The sequence below is a fragment of the Amphichorda felina genome (genome assembly GCF_050947745.1).
Source record: "Amphichorda felina strain 45539 chromosome Unknown scaffold_2, whole genome shotgun sequence".
Taxonomy (NCBI): domain Eukaryota; kingdom Fungi; phylum Ascomycota; class Sordariomycetes; order Hypocreales; family Bionectriaceae; genus Amphichorda; species Amphichorda felina.
The window spans coordinates 2,179,696-2,195,609 of NW_028145048.1; the positions used below are offsets into that span (position 1 = coordinate 2,179,696).

The 15,914-nt window shown below is 54.7% G+C and overlaps 3 protein-coding genes and 3 non-coding genes across 6 annotated transcripts; 1 reads left to right on the forward strand and 5 right to left on the reverse strand.

Moving 5' to 3' along the window:
* Nucleotides 1–330: 330 nt before the first annotated feature.
* Nucleotides 331–2,245, forward strand: ACO1O0_002243 (ABC1 family-domain-containing protein; the record flags this gene model as incomplete). Its single annotated transcript, XM_083191718.1, has 3 exons — nucleotides 331–650; nucleotides 707–857; nucleotides 917–2,245. 3 exons carry the CDS (start codon nucleotides 331–333, stop codon nucleotides 2,243–2,245), a joined length of 1,800 nt encoding a protein of 599 aa, XP_083052932.1.
* Nucleotides 2,246–2,461: 216 nt separating this feature from the next.
* Nucleotides 2,462–2,552, reverse strand: ACO1O0_002244. The gene has a single exon. It is a non-coding gene; the product is annotated as a tRNA-Val (tRNA).
* Nucleotides 2,553–2,736: 184 nt separating this feature from the next.
* Nucleotides 2,737–2,827, reverse strand: ACO1O0_002245. The gene has a single exon. It is a non-coding gene; the product is annotated as a tRNA-Val (tRNA).
* A 297-nt stretch (nucleotides 2,828–3,124) lies between these two features.
* On the reverse strand, nucleotides 3,125–3,215 carry ACO1O0_002246. Its single transcript has one exon. It is a non-coding gene; the product is annotated as a tRNA-Val (tRNA).
* Nucleotides 3,216–3,483: 268 nt separating this feature from the next.
* Nucleotides 3,484–7,434, reverse strand: ACO1O0_002247 (MRC1-like domain-containing protein; the record flags this gene model as incomplete). Its single annotated transcript, XM_083191719.1, has 2 exons — nucleotides 3,484–4,507; nucleotides 4,562–7,434. 2 exons carry the CDS (start codon nucleotides 7,432–7,434, stop codon nucleotides 3,484–3,486), a joined length of 3,897 nt encoding a protein of 1,298 aa, XP_083052933.1.
* Nucleotides 7,435–8,186: 752 nt separating this feature from the next.
* On the reverse strand, nucleotides 8,187–9,872 carry INO1 (inositol-3-phosphate synthase INO1; the record flags this gene model as incomplete). The annotated part of the gene is made up of 2 exons (XM_083191720.1): nucleotides 8,187–8,496; nucleotides 8,557–9,872. The coding sequence occupies 2 exons, from the start codon at nucleotides 9,870–9,872 to the stop codon at nucleotides 8,187–8,189; spliced, it is 1,626 nt and encodes a 541-aa protein (XP_083052934.1).
* Between the last annotated feature and the right edge of the window lie 6,042 nt (nucleotides 9,873–15,914).

Here is a 15,914-nt window from a genome sequence, read left to right on the forward strand (position 1 = left end):
CACTTAACGCGGTCGCGCAATCACGTGAAACGCCGCCCGGAAAAAATAGATGACGGTGTTGCAGGTTGGCATCGGGATTGGAAGCCGCGGCAAACCAGGGATACCCCTTCCCAATTGTTTGCCCCCCCAACGAATCATGGGCTCCAGCGGGAAAAGAATCTTGAACAATTGTCGCCCCCCTGCACATCTATCTTCTGTCGCATCGTACGAGGGACAGCGTCTTTACACTTCTTCTGTTTGTGGGATTGTATAATAATGAGTAACAACTGAACGACCAATTCCCCCCTTTCCGGCCCCTCAACTCCGCGACGACAAGAAGCGTCCGTCCCGATGAGCGCCTTCTCCTTCTCTGGCCTCACAATCCGCGCCGGTACTCGATCATGGACATGTTCTGCTTGTCGGGGCCAATTCGCTCGTGCTAGGCCCTCCGCACCCCTCGGAATCAGGTCGTTTACCTCAGGCAAGGGGCACTCGCATGGAGGCAGCAGTAGGCACAAGCAGGGTCCGCGACGGGTGCTCCTTTATGCATCTTCCAGCACCGCCGTAGTCGGAGCCACTACACTGGCATTCAGCGACGAAATCAAGAATGGATATGAGGCTGCCGAACGTACGGGGAGAGTTGCGACGGCCCTGGCCGTCTGCATCAATGAGTAGGATATACTATCACCCTACCATCCTGTACACAGCGCTAATACTAGTACCTTAGCTACCGGACGACGTTAAACGCGAGAGAAGCCATCGAAGATGGAGACGAGAGGGAAGAAATGCTCAGGGCATGCCACAAACGATGCGCCGAGCGCACGCTCAAAGTACTGGAGAAGAACGGAGGCATTTTCATCAAGCTAGGACAGCACCTGGTACGACCGACCACCAAAATATCACTGGAGCAAATCCGTCTGACTAAATGGAACTACAGAGCGCCATGAACTACCTTCTCCCGAGCGAATGGACCACGACCTTCATCCCCCTTCAAGACAAATGCCCCGTATCGTCGTTCGAATCCATCGAGAACATGTTCCAGAAAGATACACGGCAGGAGCTATGGGATTACTTCTCCGATTTCTCGCAGGAGCCCATTGGAGCAGCATCCCTTGCGCAGGTGCATCTAGCGACCATCAAGGAGACAGGTCGCAAGGTGGCCGTCAAAGTGCAGCATCCAGAGCTCGAGGCCTGGGCGCCCCTGGACTTGGCGCTCACGACATTCACATTTTCAATGCTGAAGAAGTTCTTCCCCGAGTATGATCTAGAATGGCTGTCTTCGGAGATGGAAGTATCGCTGCCGAAAGAGCTGGACTTTGTCGAAGAGGCGGCCAACTCGCGCAAGATGAAGGAACACTTCGCCAAGATCCCCAGCCTACCACTTATCATACCGGACGTGGTGTGGGCCAAGAAGCGCATACTTGTCATGGCGTGTGAGTCTGGCAAGCGACTGGACGATCTCGAGTACCTCGACGCAAACGGTATCGACCGTGACGAAGTATCCGCCACACTGGCTCACATCTTCAATGAGATGATTTTCGGCGAGGGGGCGCCGCTACACTGCGATCCCCATGGTGGAAACATTGCCATTCGCAAAAACAATTCGCGTCGTGCTTTCGGCAGGGGGCCCAACTTTGACGTGATTCTGTATGATCACGGTCTTCACCGAGAAATACCTCTGCCCCTTAGGCGGTCATATGCTAAGATGTGGCTTGCCGTCATCGACGGTGACATGGATCGCATGAAGAAGTATGCGCATGAGGTGGCCGGCATCGGGGACAAGGACTTTCCTCTCTTCGCCTCGGCTATCACAGGGCGTGACTTCAGCATTATCAGCGGCGAAGGCTCCATCCTCAAGAACCGCACCCCGGATGAGCAGAAGACCATGAGCGGGGCATTGCAGGAAGGCCTGATTGTCGACCTTGTGCAGCTCCTCGGCCGCGTCCCCCGCATCATCCTCCTCATCCTCAAGACCAACGACCTGACGCGCAGCCTGGACGAAAATTTGCACACACGGCAGGGCCCGATCCGCAGCTTCATGATCCTCGCGCGGTACTGCATGCGAACCGTCTTCTATGAGAAGCTAGAGCAGATCCGCGCCAGGGGCTCGCTGTTGTGGCCGCCCAACGCCTTCGGCGTGTTTGCCGCGTGGCTAGGGTACCTACGCGTGGAGGTCAAACTAGAGGCGTTTGAGCTATGGTTAGGGGTCAAAAGGGTCTTGGGACTGAACAGCGCGGAGTTTGGGGGCAACCCATTGGCAACTTGATAGAATGACTTTCGTAGCTAAGCATTATAGACGTATAAAATGGCACGGTATATATAGTACTCTATGTAAATAATCCCTTCCCAGGGCGCCCTGGGAATGTTATTTGAGTCGACTCCCCAACTAATCCATTGGGGTCCTCAAAGGTCTGTCAGCGCAAAAATATTACAAGCCAGGCAAGGACATCATCGACATAGGTAGGCCAAAAAGCAAAAGAAATGGTTTCGCCCGGGCTCGAACCGGGGACCTTCTCGGAAGTTGCTAACATTATCTGTTAACGAGATGCCATAACCAACTAGACTACGAAACCAGTACTTATTGTGGGAGTAACGTCGCAATCCTGCTACTTGCGGGCTCGAACGCTCGAATTGGAGATGCCAGAAATTCTCGCGGGTGGATGGGGGGGGCCTTGGTGGGGTTTAAAATAAAAAAAAAAGAGGGGTGGAGACCCTGAACTTCAAAACTTCTGCTAGGGCGTCCCACCAGCAAAAGTATGGTTTCGCCCGGGCTCGAACCGGGGACCTTCTCGGGAGTTGTTAACATTATCTGTTAACGAGATGCCATAACCAACTAGACTACGAAACCGATGATTGGTGTTGGTAACCTGGAGACGATGATGGGCTCAAGAATGCGGTTGCGGTGCGGAACAGGAGAGGGAAGTTGACTGCGGGGCACCTTGGAGGAAGTGAAGCCCCGATGTCGTAGGTACGAAGACACCATACATACCCCTACAATCTTCTTGCGCTCTATCTTCGAAGCAACCGCCTAATGAAAAGAATGAGGGAGGGCTATAAAAAAAAGGGGGGGAGGACCAACCATTATAGGGAGTTCCGTAAAACAAAAAGTAGAGCAAATCTGATATTCAGAAAAGAGCAAAAGAAATGGTTTCGCCCGGGCTCGAACCGGGGACCTTCTCGGATGTTGTTAACATTATCTGTTAACGAGATGCCATAACCAACTAGACTACGAAACCAGATGCTTGCGGAGTCTACTAGTACTCCAAAATATATAGGCCACTTTTGTTAGAGACAGTCGAGACGTCAATGCGAACCGACTCTTATAACGTTGGCTCCTAAAACACAGGCATGACATCGTCATCTCTAGATCAATACGGAGTACAAGACGGTTGTTCATCAGGTTCCGATTCATCAAGTAAGCCATGCAGCTATATACCCATTCAACCCCCAAAACGCCTCCCACCCATATCCATCCCAACGCCAAAGCCGAAAGCACATGCTTACCTACTCAAAAGATCCCTTGCCAAGCAGTCCTCCCACAACCCCAATCCTCTTCTCCGCGCCCCGGGCCTTCCTCTCCTCCCTCCTCCGTTCGCTTTGATTGATCTTGGCCTGCTGCTCACTCTCTCTCGAGAAAGAATTCACGCCGCTCCTCTTGCCGGCCGCCTTCTTGATCTTGGCATCCTCGCCGAAGCCGCCGGCGGCAGACGATGATGCCGAGGTGGTGGTAGAAGCGGTCGACGTCGTCGACATGAGCGAGTTGGTCGTCGCCCGGCGAAGGAGCGCCGGCACCTTGAACGACGAGGACCCAGCTTGTGCGCCGGCAAAGGCCAGACGGGATGTGCCGGACGTGCTGGACATGTTGGAGGACGAGTTACGCTTTAGGCTGATGCGGTCGACGACGCCGCCAGTACGTCGAGGGTTTGGCGCGCGGTTCTCCTTGTCGCTGCGGGCCTGGGATGGCTGGTGCTCGTCCTCGCTATCAGAGCCGGCTTCTGTAGCGGGGATGACGGAGCCTTCACGCTCATCCTCGAGCAGATTGGACAGAGTCTCGCGAATTTCGCCAATGTTGGCGGGTCTTCGGCCATTCTTCGTCCTCCGCGGGTGCGCGGGTGCTCTGTTGTCGGATGCGTTCCCCAGTGCCGGCCGAGGCTGGCTGTCGGGGACAACCTGCTGCTGTTGTTGCTGTGTAGTCCGCTCGTCTTGTGACTGGGACTGCGAGGAATCCTGTGTCGGTTCCTCGACCACGTCCAGAAAGTCCATCTCATCATCACTGTTTCGGTCTTCAATGGTCTTGAGGAAGGCTTGGTTGCCCGGGTCCTGAGCTATCTTCTTGACCCGCTCGTCCGCGAACAGAGCCTGTTGCATCTTGGCGAACTGGCGACGCTTCATCTTCCGGCGAGCCTCACCGCCGTCGTCCGAGTCGGACAGGTCGTAGTCGGCACCACGCTTGCGACGCAGCATGCCGTTTGTGATGTCCTTGAAGAGCTGCTCAACCTGCTTCTCATCGTTGGCTCGCTCCCGGTCCCTGTCAATGGTTAGCACGCACGATCCGAGTAGTATATCGAGACCAGCTACTTACGCATAGAAGGCCGCCAGTTTACGCTCATCAGCATCGTTGCCAGCGGCATCATCAATCATGTCCTTGACAGAGGCAGTCGACTCGTCGTCACTGTCCTCGCCATCATAACCACCAAGACCCTGGTACTCGTCCTCAGATTCCTCGGCGTGCTCCTCGACCATCTCCTTGGCCTTGCTCTTCTTCCGGTTGAAGTCCTCCATAGCACGCTTCTTCTTCTCCTTCTCTGCCCCATCCTTCAAGACGTTGAAAGCGGTCTGCGAAGCTGGTGTTGCCTCCACCGCCGCCGGGACAAGGTCGTCCCCGGTCATGGATACATCCATCTTGCGCCGGAGCCTGCCCCTGCGGATAAGTGGAGAACCATGCTGCGCTGCATCTTCCTGGCCCAGTACGACGGTGTCGACAGTGGACTGCAGGCGATCAACGAAGCGGTCCTTCAGTGGCGTGTGCTCCTGGAACCCGCCATCCTGAGAAGCTTCGATAATGTCTGAATACTGGGTATTAGGCACGTCCCTCATGAGGCTATCAAGGCCATGGGCTTGAGTCTGCGACAAGTTCAATTGAACACCCTGCGTCGTTGCCTGCGTGTCGTCATTTTCTGTAGCCGCCATCGGACTGCCAGCAGGTTCGTCCATGGTGGTCGAGAAGTTCGAGTCGGGGAAGTTGTCAAAGTCGGGCATCATTGATTGTGTAGGCCCCGTGACAGGAGACATCTGGCTGTCGTCCATTGTTCCGGCAAAGATTTGTGTCAAGCCAAGGCCGGCAGGTCCCTGCACAGGGAGTCCCGGGATGAATGACTTCTTGGCCGATCGCAAGACAGACCCAGGGGTATCGATACTAGGCACGGAGGTTGACCGGGTTGTCGACTTAGGCTTTGGTGTTGCCTCAATATCAACTTCATCGTCGTCGGAGAGGATGGCGACGTGCTTCCGAGATCGTCTCTTGTGGTTGGTCGGCAATTCATCCTCGTCCTCGGTATTGTCTTTCTCATCCCCTTTCTCTTCGAGCTCTTCAGACGCCTCCGACTCACCATCCTCGGCAGCGTCGTCAAACATGGCACCGCCTGCCTCCTCGCCTGAGCCGTCATCCTCCTCTTCTTCATCCTCTGAACCAGACAGCTCAATGGCAGAAGCCTCGGCATCAGCTTCGTTGGCCGGATCCTCATACTCTTCATCGTCGCTATCGTCCCAGGCAAGGGGGTCATTCTCCTTGTCCCCGTTGTCCTTCTTTGCTGCAGCGCGCTCCTGCTGCATAATCTGCTCGGCCTCCTCGCGCGCCTTAGAAACAATATCCTCGACCTCCTGCATCTGGCGCTCACGCTCCTCGGCCGTCTGGACGACCACGCCCTGGGCCTTGAGCATGTTCAAGCGACGGTCGCGCTCCAGTTTGGCCTGCTGCCTAGCCTTCTGCTGCAGATAAAACTGCAGCTCACCGGTAGTCATCCTAGAATGGTCGTTTTTCCGCTGCTTTCCCTTCCCAGGCGACTTGACCTGCGCGAGGGCGCGCAAGGCTTTCAGGGAATGAGACTCCTGAACCGTCTTCTCGGGGACGTGGTCGAAGATGGCTTTGATCTTGTTCTTTTCCGTCCGTGTGATCTCCAACTCGTCATCTGAGTCGATCGTCACAACATTGACAGCCGGACTCGGAAATTTGACACGGACTTGGCGCTTCGGCTTGGTTGTCGACTTGGTGGTATCTTCTGTGACAATCTCCTTGCCTTTGCCCTTATCAAGCGTTGGTGGTTGAGACGCTACCAGCTGGTCTATCGTCGGCAGCTCTTCATCGTTATCCGTATCCGCAGTCGACACGGTCTGGTTCACCCCAGCAGTCTGCTTCTCGTCTACAACAGGGGGTGAACTCGGTGGTGTGTCTGCATCCTTCATATCAACGTCAGACATCGGGGTGCCGGGGCGGCTAGAACTCGTCGTCTTGGGCTCCGGCATGCCGGCAGGCCTGAAGTTGAACCTCTCAAAGAGGCTGCTCTTGGAGATCTTCTTGCGCGTCTTGGCCTCGTGGGCGAGCTGCATACTGCGCGCCATCCGCTGGGTCTCGCGGTTTATCTCCTCAATGGCCTTCTTGCTCGCTTTCCGCGCAGGGCGGGCGCCCTGCGTGAGCTTCCGGCCGCCCTCGTCATCGGTGGTGTCTGACAGGTTGCCATCATCCGATGCCAGCTGGTCTAGCTCTGAGGCGAGCTTTTCTTGCTGTGCCCAGCGTTCTGCCTTGCGGGCCTCTTCAGCGGCTTCGCGGGCCAGACGCTCCTGCTTCTTGCGCTCTACCAGTGCTCTGAACCGGTCCGACTTGATGGCCGGGAGCTCGTCCTCGGAGTCTGAACGTTGCTCGGCAGTCTTTACTGGGGATGGTCGGATGGGTGAGGAAACGAAGAGTCCGGGGCTGTGTGATCTTGCTTCGGTTGTGGAATCCTCGGGCGTTGATTCACGGAGAGCCCTCCGTTGTAGGCGACTAGTCAGGGCAGGGAGATCATCGTCATCATCGACATCCTCCATGGCAGCATCTTGGCTCTTTTCCTCCTCCTTGTCTGATAGCGCGGTTCGGTCATTGGACTCGGTTTCCACACTGGTTCTCCGAACGGAGGGAGCAGCGCCATGCATCCGTGCCGCAAGTCTCCCCCTCGGCCTGATTTCCACGTCGGATTCATCGTCGCTGGCGTCTGTGTGCTGGGAATTGATGGCAATCTGGAGAGCGGCTCGCCTGGCTTGCGGGGACACTCTTCGTATGGGTCTTGACTGCTTGTCGCCGGTATCTTCGTCCTCGCTGCTGTCTACGGCAGCGAGCAGCGCTCTGATCTTGGATCGTGGTGTCAATGGCTCTGGCGAACCGACGCCCGACGCGGGCGACGCGGAGCGCGTTGAGGCCATGGCCTTTAGGTGGGGGTGTTACGAAGTACTGAAAGATAGATATAAAGAACAAAAAGAGTCAAAAAGTCGAAAACAATCTGCTATGCCATATATTATGGAGGCAATACATCGGTTGTTGGTAGTGTTGAAGGTCGCGAGAGGTGGACGTGTAAATTGGTGGTGCTGTGGGGGAGGAGCACTTAACTCGACGCGCGACGCGGGTCCATGGCTGTGACGCGACCCGCCACCAATTATGGTACGTACCTTGGCACATAACCGCGTCTAGCACCTCTCCCTCGACAGATGTCCGTTCTCGTTAAAAACATTCTATTACGGAGTACGGATACGCGGAATTGAAATTCCGTCGACTTTGATATTTTAATCTTATAGCAGCTACACTTTTCAACAAGCCACCAACCAAGCGCATCTACTTTGACGACCCCAGCTGGCATCATACATAGTACTTAGGTAGAATTGGCTAAACTATGCGCCCGATATTCATGCGCAGCGTCGTGGTGTGGGATTTTAGATTTCAAGAAGGTTACACTTAATCAACACAGAGGCGTTCTTCATAAGTGATTACGGGAAATGATACGGTGCGTAGAAAGGCGTCAGTGTGTATTGGCAGTCTGCAAGGCAGTTCACCAGCCCATCTACTCAAATGTTCCAAAAAAGTTCTCAGTAAGGACAGACTAGCTAATCCATTTCAGAATCGAAAAATCCGAGATCATCCATCCCTCTCTCGGCAGAATGCATCAATAGCAGCATGTCCCTTAGAAGAGCTTGTGCTCGAGGGTCATGTCAGACTCGGGCTGGAGGCCGACGCAGGCGCGGAAGATGTTGGTCAGGGCAGCACGCTGCTTGGCCAGGGCGTTGACGACCGGGGTGCCGGGGGGAGTCAGGGGAGCCTTGAGCATGTAGCTGAGGACGCTGAGTACGCTGTGGAAGTTCTTGTACTCGACCGTGGCGGTACCGTCGGTCGAGGCGGCCTTCCACTGGATACGCGTCATCATCTCGGCGAGAACGACAAGATCGATGATGAGAGGCGAGGCCAGGAGAGAATCCTCGCAGATGTTGAACAGGCTAGAGTTCGGTCAGTCGACATTCCATATATCAGCACAGAATTACTGTGCGGGCACTCACGAGATGGTCTGGTGTCCTCCGAGGAAGATCTCAGCATAGTACTCATCCAGAGCACGCTTGTTGTCAGCCACAGCCGGCATGTACTTGATGACGACGCAGTGGTCGGGGTGCTCGCCCTCCTTGTACAGGACGTGGTTGGCCTCGACCATGTCGTCAACAACGTTGGACTTGGAGATCTCCTTGGAGCGGAACTGCTTCTGGGAGCTCAGGTTCTTGCCGTCGTTGTTTCCGAGATGGTTGTAGCTGGCAATCGAGGTGAGCTTGATACCGGCGTTGATGAGGAAGTCAACGAGGGCCGACTTCATCTTGGTCTGGCCAGACTTGAAGTCGTCGCCGCCAATATAGGCATTATGCTTCTCAGCAAGCTGAATGACGCCAGGGACAAAGGTGTTCTGGGGAGAACCGTTGATGAAGGGGGTCTTCTCCAGGATACAGGCAACGGCAAAGACGGACGAGGGGGAGACCTCCTCGTGGCCCTGCTCGATGGCCTTGAGCACATTGTCGGCCGTGTCGTTGACACCCTCGAGGAGGCTGGCGTAGCGCTCGGTGTTGGCGGTCCACATGACAATGACCTTGTCCAGGCCGTTCGCCGCCTTGAAGTCGCGAATGTCCTGGCGGATCTTCTCAACGTGGGTCATGGAGGCCTTGGAGCCCTCAAGGACGTTATCGGCACGGTCCTCCTGGTTGGAGGCGATGAAGTCAGGGTAGTAGATGGAGGGCAGGGGAACCATGCTGGCCATCTCCTTCTTGACGAGACCCTTGAGGGTGGGCTCAAGGACCTTGGCGCGGTCCATGGCATCAGCCAAGTTCATGCCGCTGATGTCCCAGCCGCCAATGACGAGGTCATTGGGGTGGACCATGGGCAGGACCTGGCTGAAGGGGATGTTGACCTCCTTGTTGGTCTTGGCGTCGGAGCCGAGCTTGACGGTGGAGCCCATGACGACGGAGCCATAGTAGTTAGCGGCCTGGGGGCCCTCCTTGGTCTCCCAGGTGAGGTTGCGTCGGTTAGCGATGATACCGGCGGTGACGGTGGTACCATTGTTGCCGCCCCAGCCGACAAGCATCATGCCGGTCTTGGGGACCTTGCGCTCGACCTTAAAGTCGTAGAGGGTCTCGGTAGGCGTGGCAATGAACTTGCCATCGGCGCCAGTCTCGACCTTGGTGGTGCGGTAGGTGTACTTGGACTTGATCTCCGCATCGGTGTAGGTGACGTTGGGGGAGTTGACGGTGAAGAGGTCCTGGGCGGCAGCCGCGGACCCATTGGCGTGTCCCGCCCCGTTCGAGGAGCCCGTGTTCTCTTCCGCGTGAGGAGCCATGGTTGGCAGATTGGTGGACGGAAGTGGTTGTAGTGGTGAGATTGTACGGGTTTAGCTGGTGTGCTTGAGCTGTCGACCTTTACTTAGTATCGGTCGAGTCCGCTGCTGCTCCGGAAGAGGCAGAACAACGGGCTCCGGCGAACGGGTGGTGCACCCTGTATCTCAGGTCAGTCACCTATCCAGGCTTATGGTGGGAAGAAGGGAGGGGACGTACGAGTTGAGGAGATTGGAAAACGTCTTGACGACTTTGTGTGACCGAGGTCGGGATGCCTCGATCTACAGGTGGAGTGATGGTATTGGGGAGATGAAGTTGGTGATGGCGGGACAGTTAGGTCAATCAGACAGGGTGTCGAGGATGGTGTGTTGGGGATTGGAATTGAAGATTGGCTTTCAAGAGCTTGTTGCAAAAGTGGTTACAGGAAAGGGGAGAGAGAAGGAGGGACTTGGAGGAGGGGCGCGCGAGGTTGAAATACCCTCCTCCTCACTTCTACCAGCCTACTCGTACGTCTGCCCCTCAGTGCCCCTCCTCCACCATCCAGCCAGACCCTTGGACTCCACTTCCCATTTCCTTGCACATTAAACATCACCCAAATTCCGCAGCAGGACGACCAGCGGTGAGGCAAGTTGCCTGCACGACGGAACATTCTAACAGCATCCATCTTGGCACTGCGTCCGATAACGCCAACTCCATTCGACCCAGCGGTTGCAGTCGCTTGCAGGTGCTGCAGTGCGGGTGGAGTCACGATATTTTCAGTCGTTGTGGTTGGAAGTTGAGGGGGGCATTTGGATGACAAGGCGCCACGCCAGCACCACATGTAATAATACCTTGCGGTGCTTACACCACAGCCAGTACGGCGCCTACGGGGACCAAGAAGTCTGGGGCCACTCCGTGCCCGGTCGAGGGCTATCGGATGCCACGGAATTAGCCCAACTCAAATCGAGGCGCACGCTTGCAACTCGCCGAAACCGAGCCTGAATTCCGGAATCCTAGTGAGAACGTACGACGTACGGTCCGACCAGCGGATACCTGATAGACTCAGCCTCGGCCTCCAGAACAGCGGAGACTTTAGAGGCTCTTATTGGGGCTCTGAGGCGAGACGCCTCGAACACCACCCAGTGCGCTTGTCCGTGTCATGAGCTTACAGTTTGGCTCTGCTCATGCTTCGTACTCCGTACTCGTACCTAAATTGCTGCTCTGCGAAGAGGAGTGAAACACCCCCACGGGCCGAGCACCCAAGGGGCCAAGACACTGCAATGGTACATCAGAAGAACGGTCAGACCCGCGACCAATGAAGCGCCTGGCCTTCATGCAGGACCATTGTCCCTTTTGCCAGTCTCCAGGCCATTGGCCCGAGAACTATGATCGATCAGCCAGTGCTGGCGTCGCATGGTGCTAAGGCACGTCCGCGAAGGGCAATTTGTCTTTTGCGGCCTTTTGGGTCCAGGTGCTCGCTCCTTATAGGTCCCAGCCACGCTACCGCCAAGCCGCAAACAGTTGCGACCGCGCGAACCGCAGTCTCGCGATAATAATGCCGGCGGGCTTTCGGACTGATCACCGCGCCTCCTTCGAATTCGGGAGCACGGCGACTCAGGGTTCAGACCCCGTTTCGACCCGAGAGTTCCGGGTCCTACCAGGTGGGGAATCCGACGGGTGACGTGGGGATGGATGTTTGGACAGATATCCATCATCTGAGGGATGCGTGAGACTCAACATATGTGGCAATCCTGTGTTGGCTCGGTTAATAGCTATCTGCAGTGCCCCGCAGACTGGATATGGACAAGATACTCGTACGCAGGCGATCTGGTGGGGAGGAACACGGAATATGCTGAAATCATGCTATGCGTAGGGTCGATGTGATCCCGCCAGGGGCTCAGTTGGTTCACTTCACGGTTAAGACCTCTCCTAGTGGTGGATTAATGAAGGCAGTACATCATGAATAATGCCTAACATTGGGTGACAATATCCGTTGGTTCGCTCCGTACCTACGGTCGGTTTAATTAACATAGGTGGGTGTGAAGTAGATCGTACCGCTGAGGAGAACATCATTCCTGATCCCAGTTGACCTCACTAACAACAACGGTACTACTACAACCACACAACAAGAGCCAAAGATAAAGCCCGAAGATGCAACGCTTAAATTAAAGAAGTTACCTCGAGACACTCGCCCTAAATGTCCATTTAATCCACAGGTACACAACACTTCCTGTGATAAAATGTCCTCAAGGCATAGGGTAGGCCATCAATAGTAGATCCTCTCAACATATTCCACGAGTACTAGTTAGGTAACGGATATTTCTTACTTGAACTAACGATACTGGCGAGCTTTAAGACACCTCCAATACAATTAAAAAAATTGGCTGGCATTTTGAAGTCAGGGTAATTTCCAACGTCAATACGGAGCTCCTGTGTGTGCCATGAAGGGATAGGGTCTCGTGAAGATAGTGACCACGACCTGTTGTGCAGTGACAGAGGATGGAGGCAGTGTCCATGAGGAAAAGATAGTGCTTCCGGGTTCAACTACGAATTTATGCTTCCCTATACCAGCTACAGAAAGCACGAAAGGCATACTGCGTCTCCACGATGTTACCCATACCAGGGAACTTGTGACCCCCCCCCTTTCCTGGCCAAGAATGAATGCTCGCCGGTGTAGTTTCTTCTAGATACTTGTATACTGGAACCTTCTTGCAAAAAAACCATCCTCAAGTAAACTTCGAAGGCATCGGTAGGATTTTGCCAGGGAACGGCGACGATCGCGTGCCGAGAAGTGGACTGTGGTTTAGATCAGAACGTTAGTAACTATTCGTACCTACGACGGGCAATAAGAAAAGGCAGTCGTCCATGAAAGCAGCCCAATGGCAACCAAAAACGGGAGACTTGCCCATGCAGTGAAATGACATGGCGGGAGTTCCACCTCCGGTCAAGGCTGTCATGCCATGTTGGTGACTGAGTTTTTCGAGGAGCCAATGGAATAGTGGCACGGGACGATTGGTTTTTTTCTCTCATTCATTTGGATCTGAATCATCTCGAAACTGCTATAACGGCACTCTCGGGGCTGGGGAAAGGTTATGACGTGCAAGCATATCGAGTTCAAATGTCCCAGTAGAAGATTAGCTTAATAAGTCATAGCCCATAAGTCAGAAGAATCAAGAAATCTCCGGAGCCGATGAGGATAATTGGGAGCATACCGGCGGTAACTTTATGCGTATAAAATTGTCCACATCGACAACGTTTGAATGGGCCGGTCTGGGTTGGGGATAAATAAAGCGATAGCCTCGGGCCGTAACGGACCTATGCTCGGGCTGTGTGACTAATTTCTGCTTTTAAGCAGCATCATGGCAATACATGGGGACATCATCATGGTGCCAACTTGCCAAATGTCCCATGTGCGCGGCCATTAAATACTTCGCAACTTGGATGACTCAGGGGTATCATTTTGCATTGGGCTGTCGGGTATATAGCATGGTATTTGCACTACTACAAACGGGGATATTTGCATATCGAGGAACCGTCCAAAACAAAGGTGCTAACTGATAACATCCGGGATGTAAGTCTGGTTTTAAGCACGAGTAGAGTTGGCTGGATATCAAGTGATATGGGATGGCTTCGAGAAGAAGACATTTGGAAGTCGAGCCAGTCAACCACTCATCCCCCCCAAGGCCGGCACGTGCACCCGAATTTGGCACCACTCTTTCGCAGATAATCCTAGGGATCGAAAGGATCGGAAACCGATCCTGTCTGCTGCGCTAAACCTCGAGCAGCTGCGAGTAATCCCGCCGGTTACTACGACCATTGCGGGGGGTCATAAGTGGGCGGAATCACAACCACGCTTGGTGGGATAAGCTCATATTACGTACATGTCGTCGTATCTTGGCGTGGAGAAGGTGCCTGGATAAGACGGGATTAGGAAAATGAGCACCGAGAATAAGAACCCCGAAGCAACGCAAGAAAGCCCACACCGTGTCAACATAATACTACATAGTACATGGTAGGTACTACGTAAGGTAGGTAGTATTGAGTTCTGGGGAGAATCCGTATACATATACGAGGTATTAGCGAGAGTCCGGAACGATGGCATCACTGCGAAACCCGCCGAATATAGAGGTCGAACCACGGTAAGAACTTCGCCGGGTTATCTATCTAAGCGGCAGTCCAGTCGAGGTTCCGGGGGAGCGGACGAAGAGGTGCCCACAGGTCCTATCATGGCTGGCTGTCTGTCAATATTATCAGTAGTACTAGTATGTACTTTGTGCCCGCAACGCAAAATGACGCTACTTGGCGTTAGGAGGCCTCAAAGGATGGCCGTATCGTGGGTTTCGACCGGGGTAAACTGCCATTGCTACCATTACCGGCAGTGTGATGAGGGTGATGGCGGCTGACACTAGGAATTTCGACCAAAGCTTGAAGGAGACGAGACTTGAGCATCTGCCTGTTTTGGAACTCTTTAGTTGACTTCGCACCAGAAGGGCTTCTGAAGGTACTATAATAATATTGTGATGGTAAATTCAGTTTTTGCCGACCGACAAAGGCAGTTCATGTCTCGCGGCATTTGTCGGGAGATTCACGATCGCTTTGGACAAACTAATGGATGGTCGAGAATTGCCCATGGAGAGGACTCATGGACAAATCTAACGTCCCCAGGTCCCACTGGAGCGCTCGGAGCAGGGTGCGGCCTCGCGCCAAGAGATGGAAGATCACCCACTCGCGGCGCTGGACCCTCAAGAGGATTAATGTCGCTGCTGAAGACAGGGGCCGCTCGGCGATGGTGGAGGCAGCTCCGGGAATCCGTTCGAATCGCAGGTGGAGGGCAGGAGCTTCAGGTTCAGGGGCCCTGGGGTCGTTCATGGAACCATCCGTGAGGGTGGGGCGCCTCTGGGTCAAAGGGGAAATTTAGACGTTGAGTGCGGTCAACGTCGAATTGCGGTGGGCAAATCGACGTCGAGTTTGTTGTCGTGCAGCTGCACGGCCCCGGGCTTGGGTTTTGTGGAGGGGACTGCTGGTGCTTTATCCAGGGGTCGCAATGGGTGTGACAGGGCCCTATGATCCGGAGGAGGTAAGCTGCTGCGAGGCAATGGATAGACTCCTACTAAATCTTAAAGGGCCTCGGACACGCCGGTACTTCACGAGCGGCTGTTGTCATTGGAGTGGCTCGGAACCGTTCGAAATAGCCGATGAGTTTCTGGAAATGACGTGCCAGCCACGGCGGGAACGGGAGTTCATCGGGGACGGTGACAGTTGGAGGTCGGTGCTTGAGTGGCGGCGGTTGTTTGATGAATTGACGACGAGGCTTGGGGGGGGGGGGGGGGGGTGTGATGGGCCTGGCGGATGAAGCCCACTTGGGCCACTGGGCCAGGGAGCAACGGCCTGGCCCTGGAGGCTAGAACCAGTAGTAATAGGGAGCCAGGGGCCCTGGGGCCTTCCAGTGGAGGTTGGTTTCCAGGTTGCTTGGATGGTGCCTGGCAGTGGCTTGCTGGTACAATTAACCTGGAGCCTCGCCGGAGCTTGTGGAAGCTTCAAGGTGGTGGGAGCTTGTGCATGGTACCCGAGCGCGACGAGTGCGCGTGCTGTGAGTGGTCTGCTGTTGTAGCAAATAGTGTGGCTTTGTTAGGTAGTGATTGGCGAGTCTCTGAGAGTGCTGGAGATTGGAGATTGGCTGCCGATGCCCTCTGTAATACGAGTAATGGTGGGCATGGCCAGCAGCCGTTCCTCATCTGTCGTGTCTTCAATTTCCATTCATCATGGTGAGGGCGGCGCATTTACCGAGATGGATAGAGGCTGGGAGTGCACTCAAAGTGAGTCAATTAACGGCATAGCTCGTTTACACATAACTGTCCTGGAGACATGAACAATGCCCTTGTTGAGCGTTGGTTGACCCCTCCACTCTGGGGCTGCCCTTGTTGACGATGGGTCGGTAGTATCCGTACTCGTAGAACGGTTGTCTGAGCTTGTCTCATGGTAGAATCGTCTGTGTCTTGACCAGGACCTGTCGGCTCACGATCAGCTAGCGGCCTTGTCTGGCAGTCTTGTGACTGCTTCTGGCTACT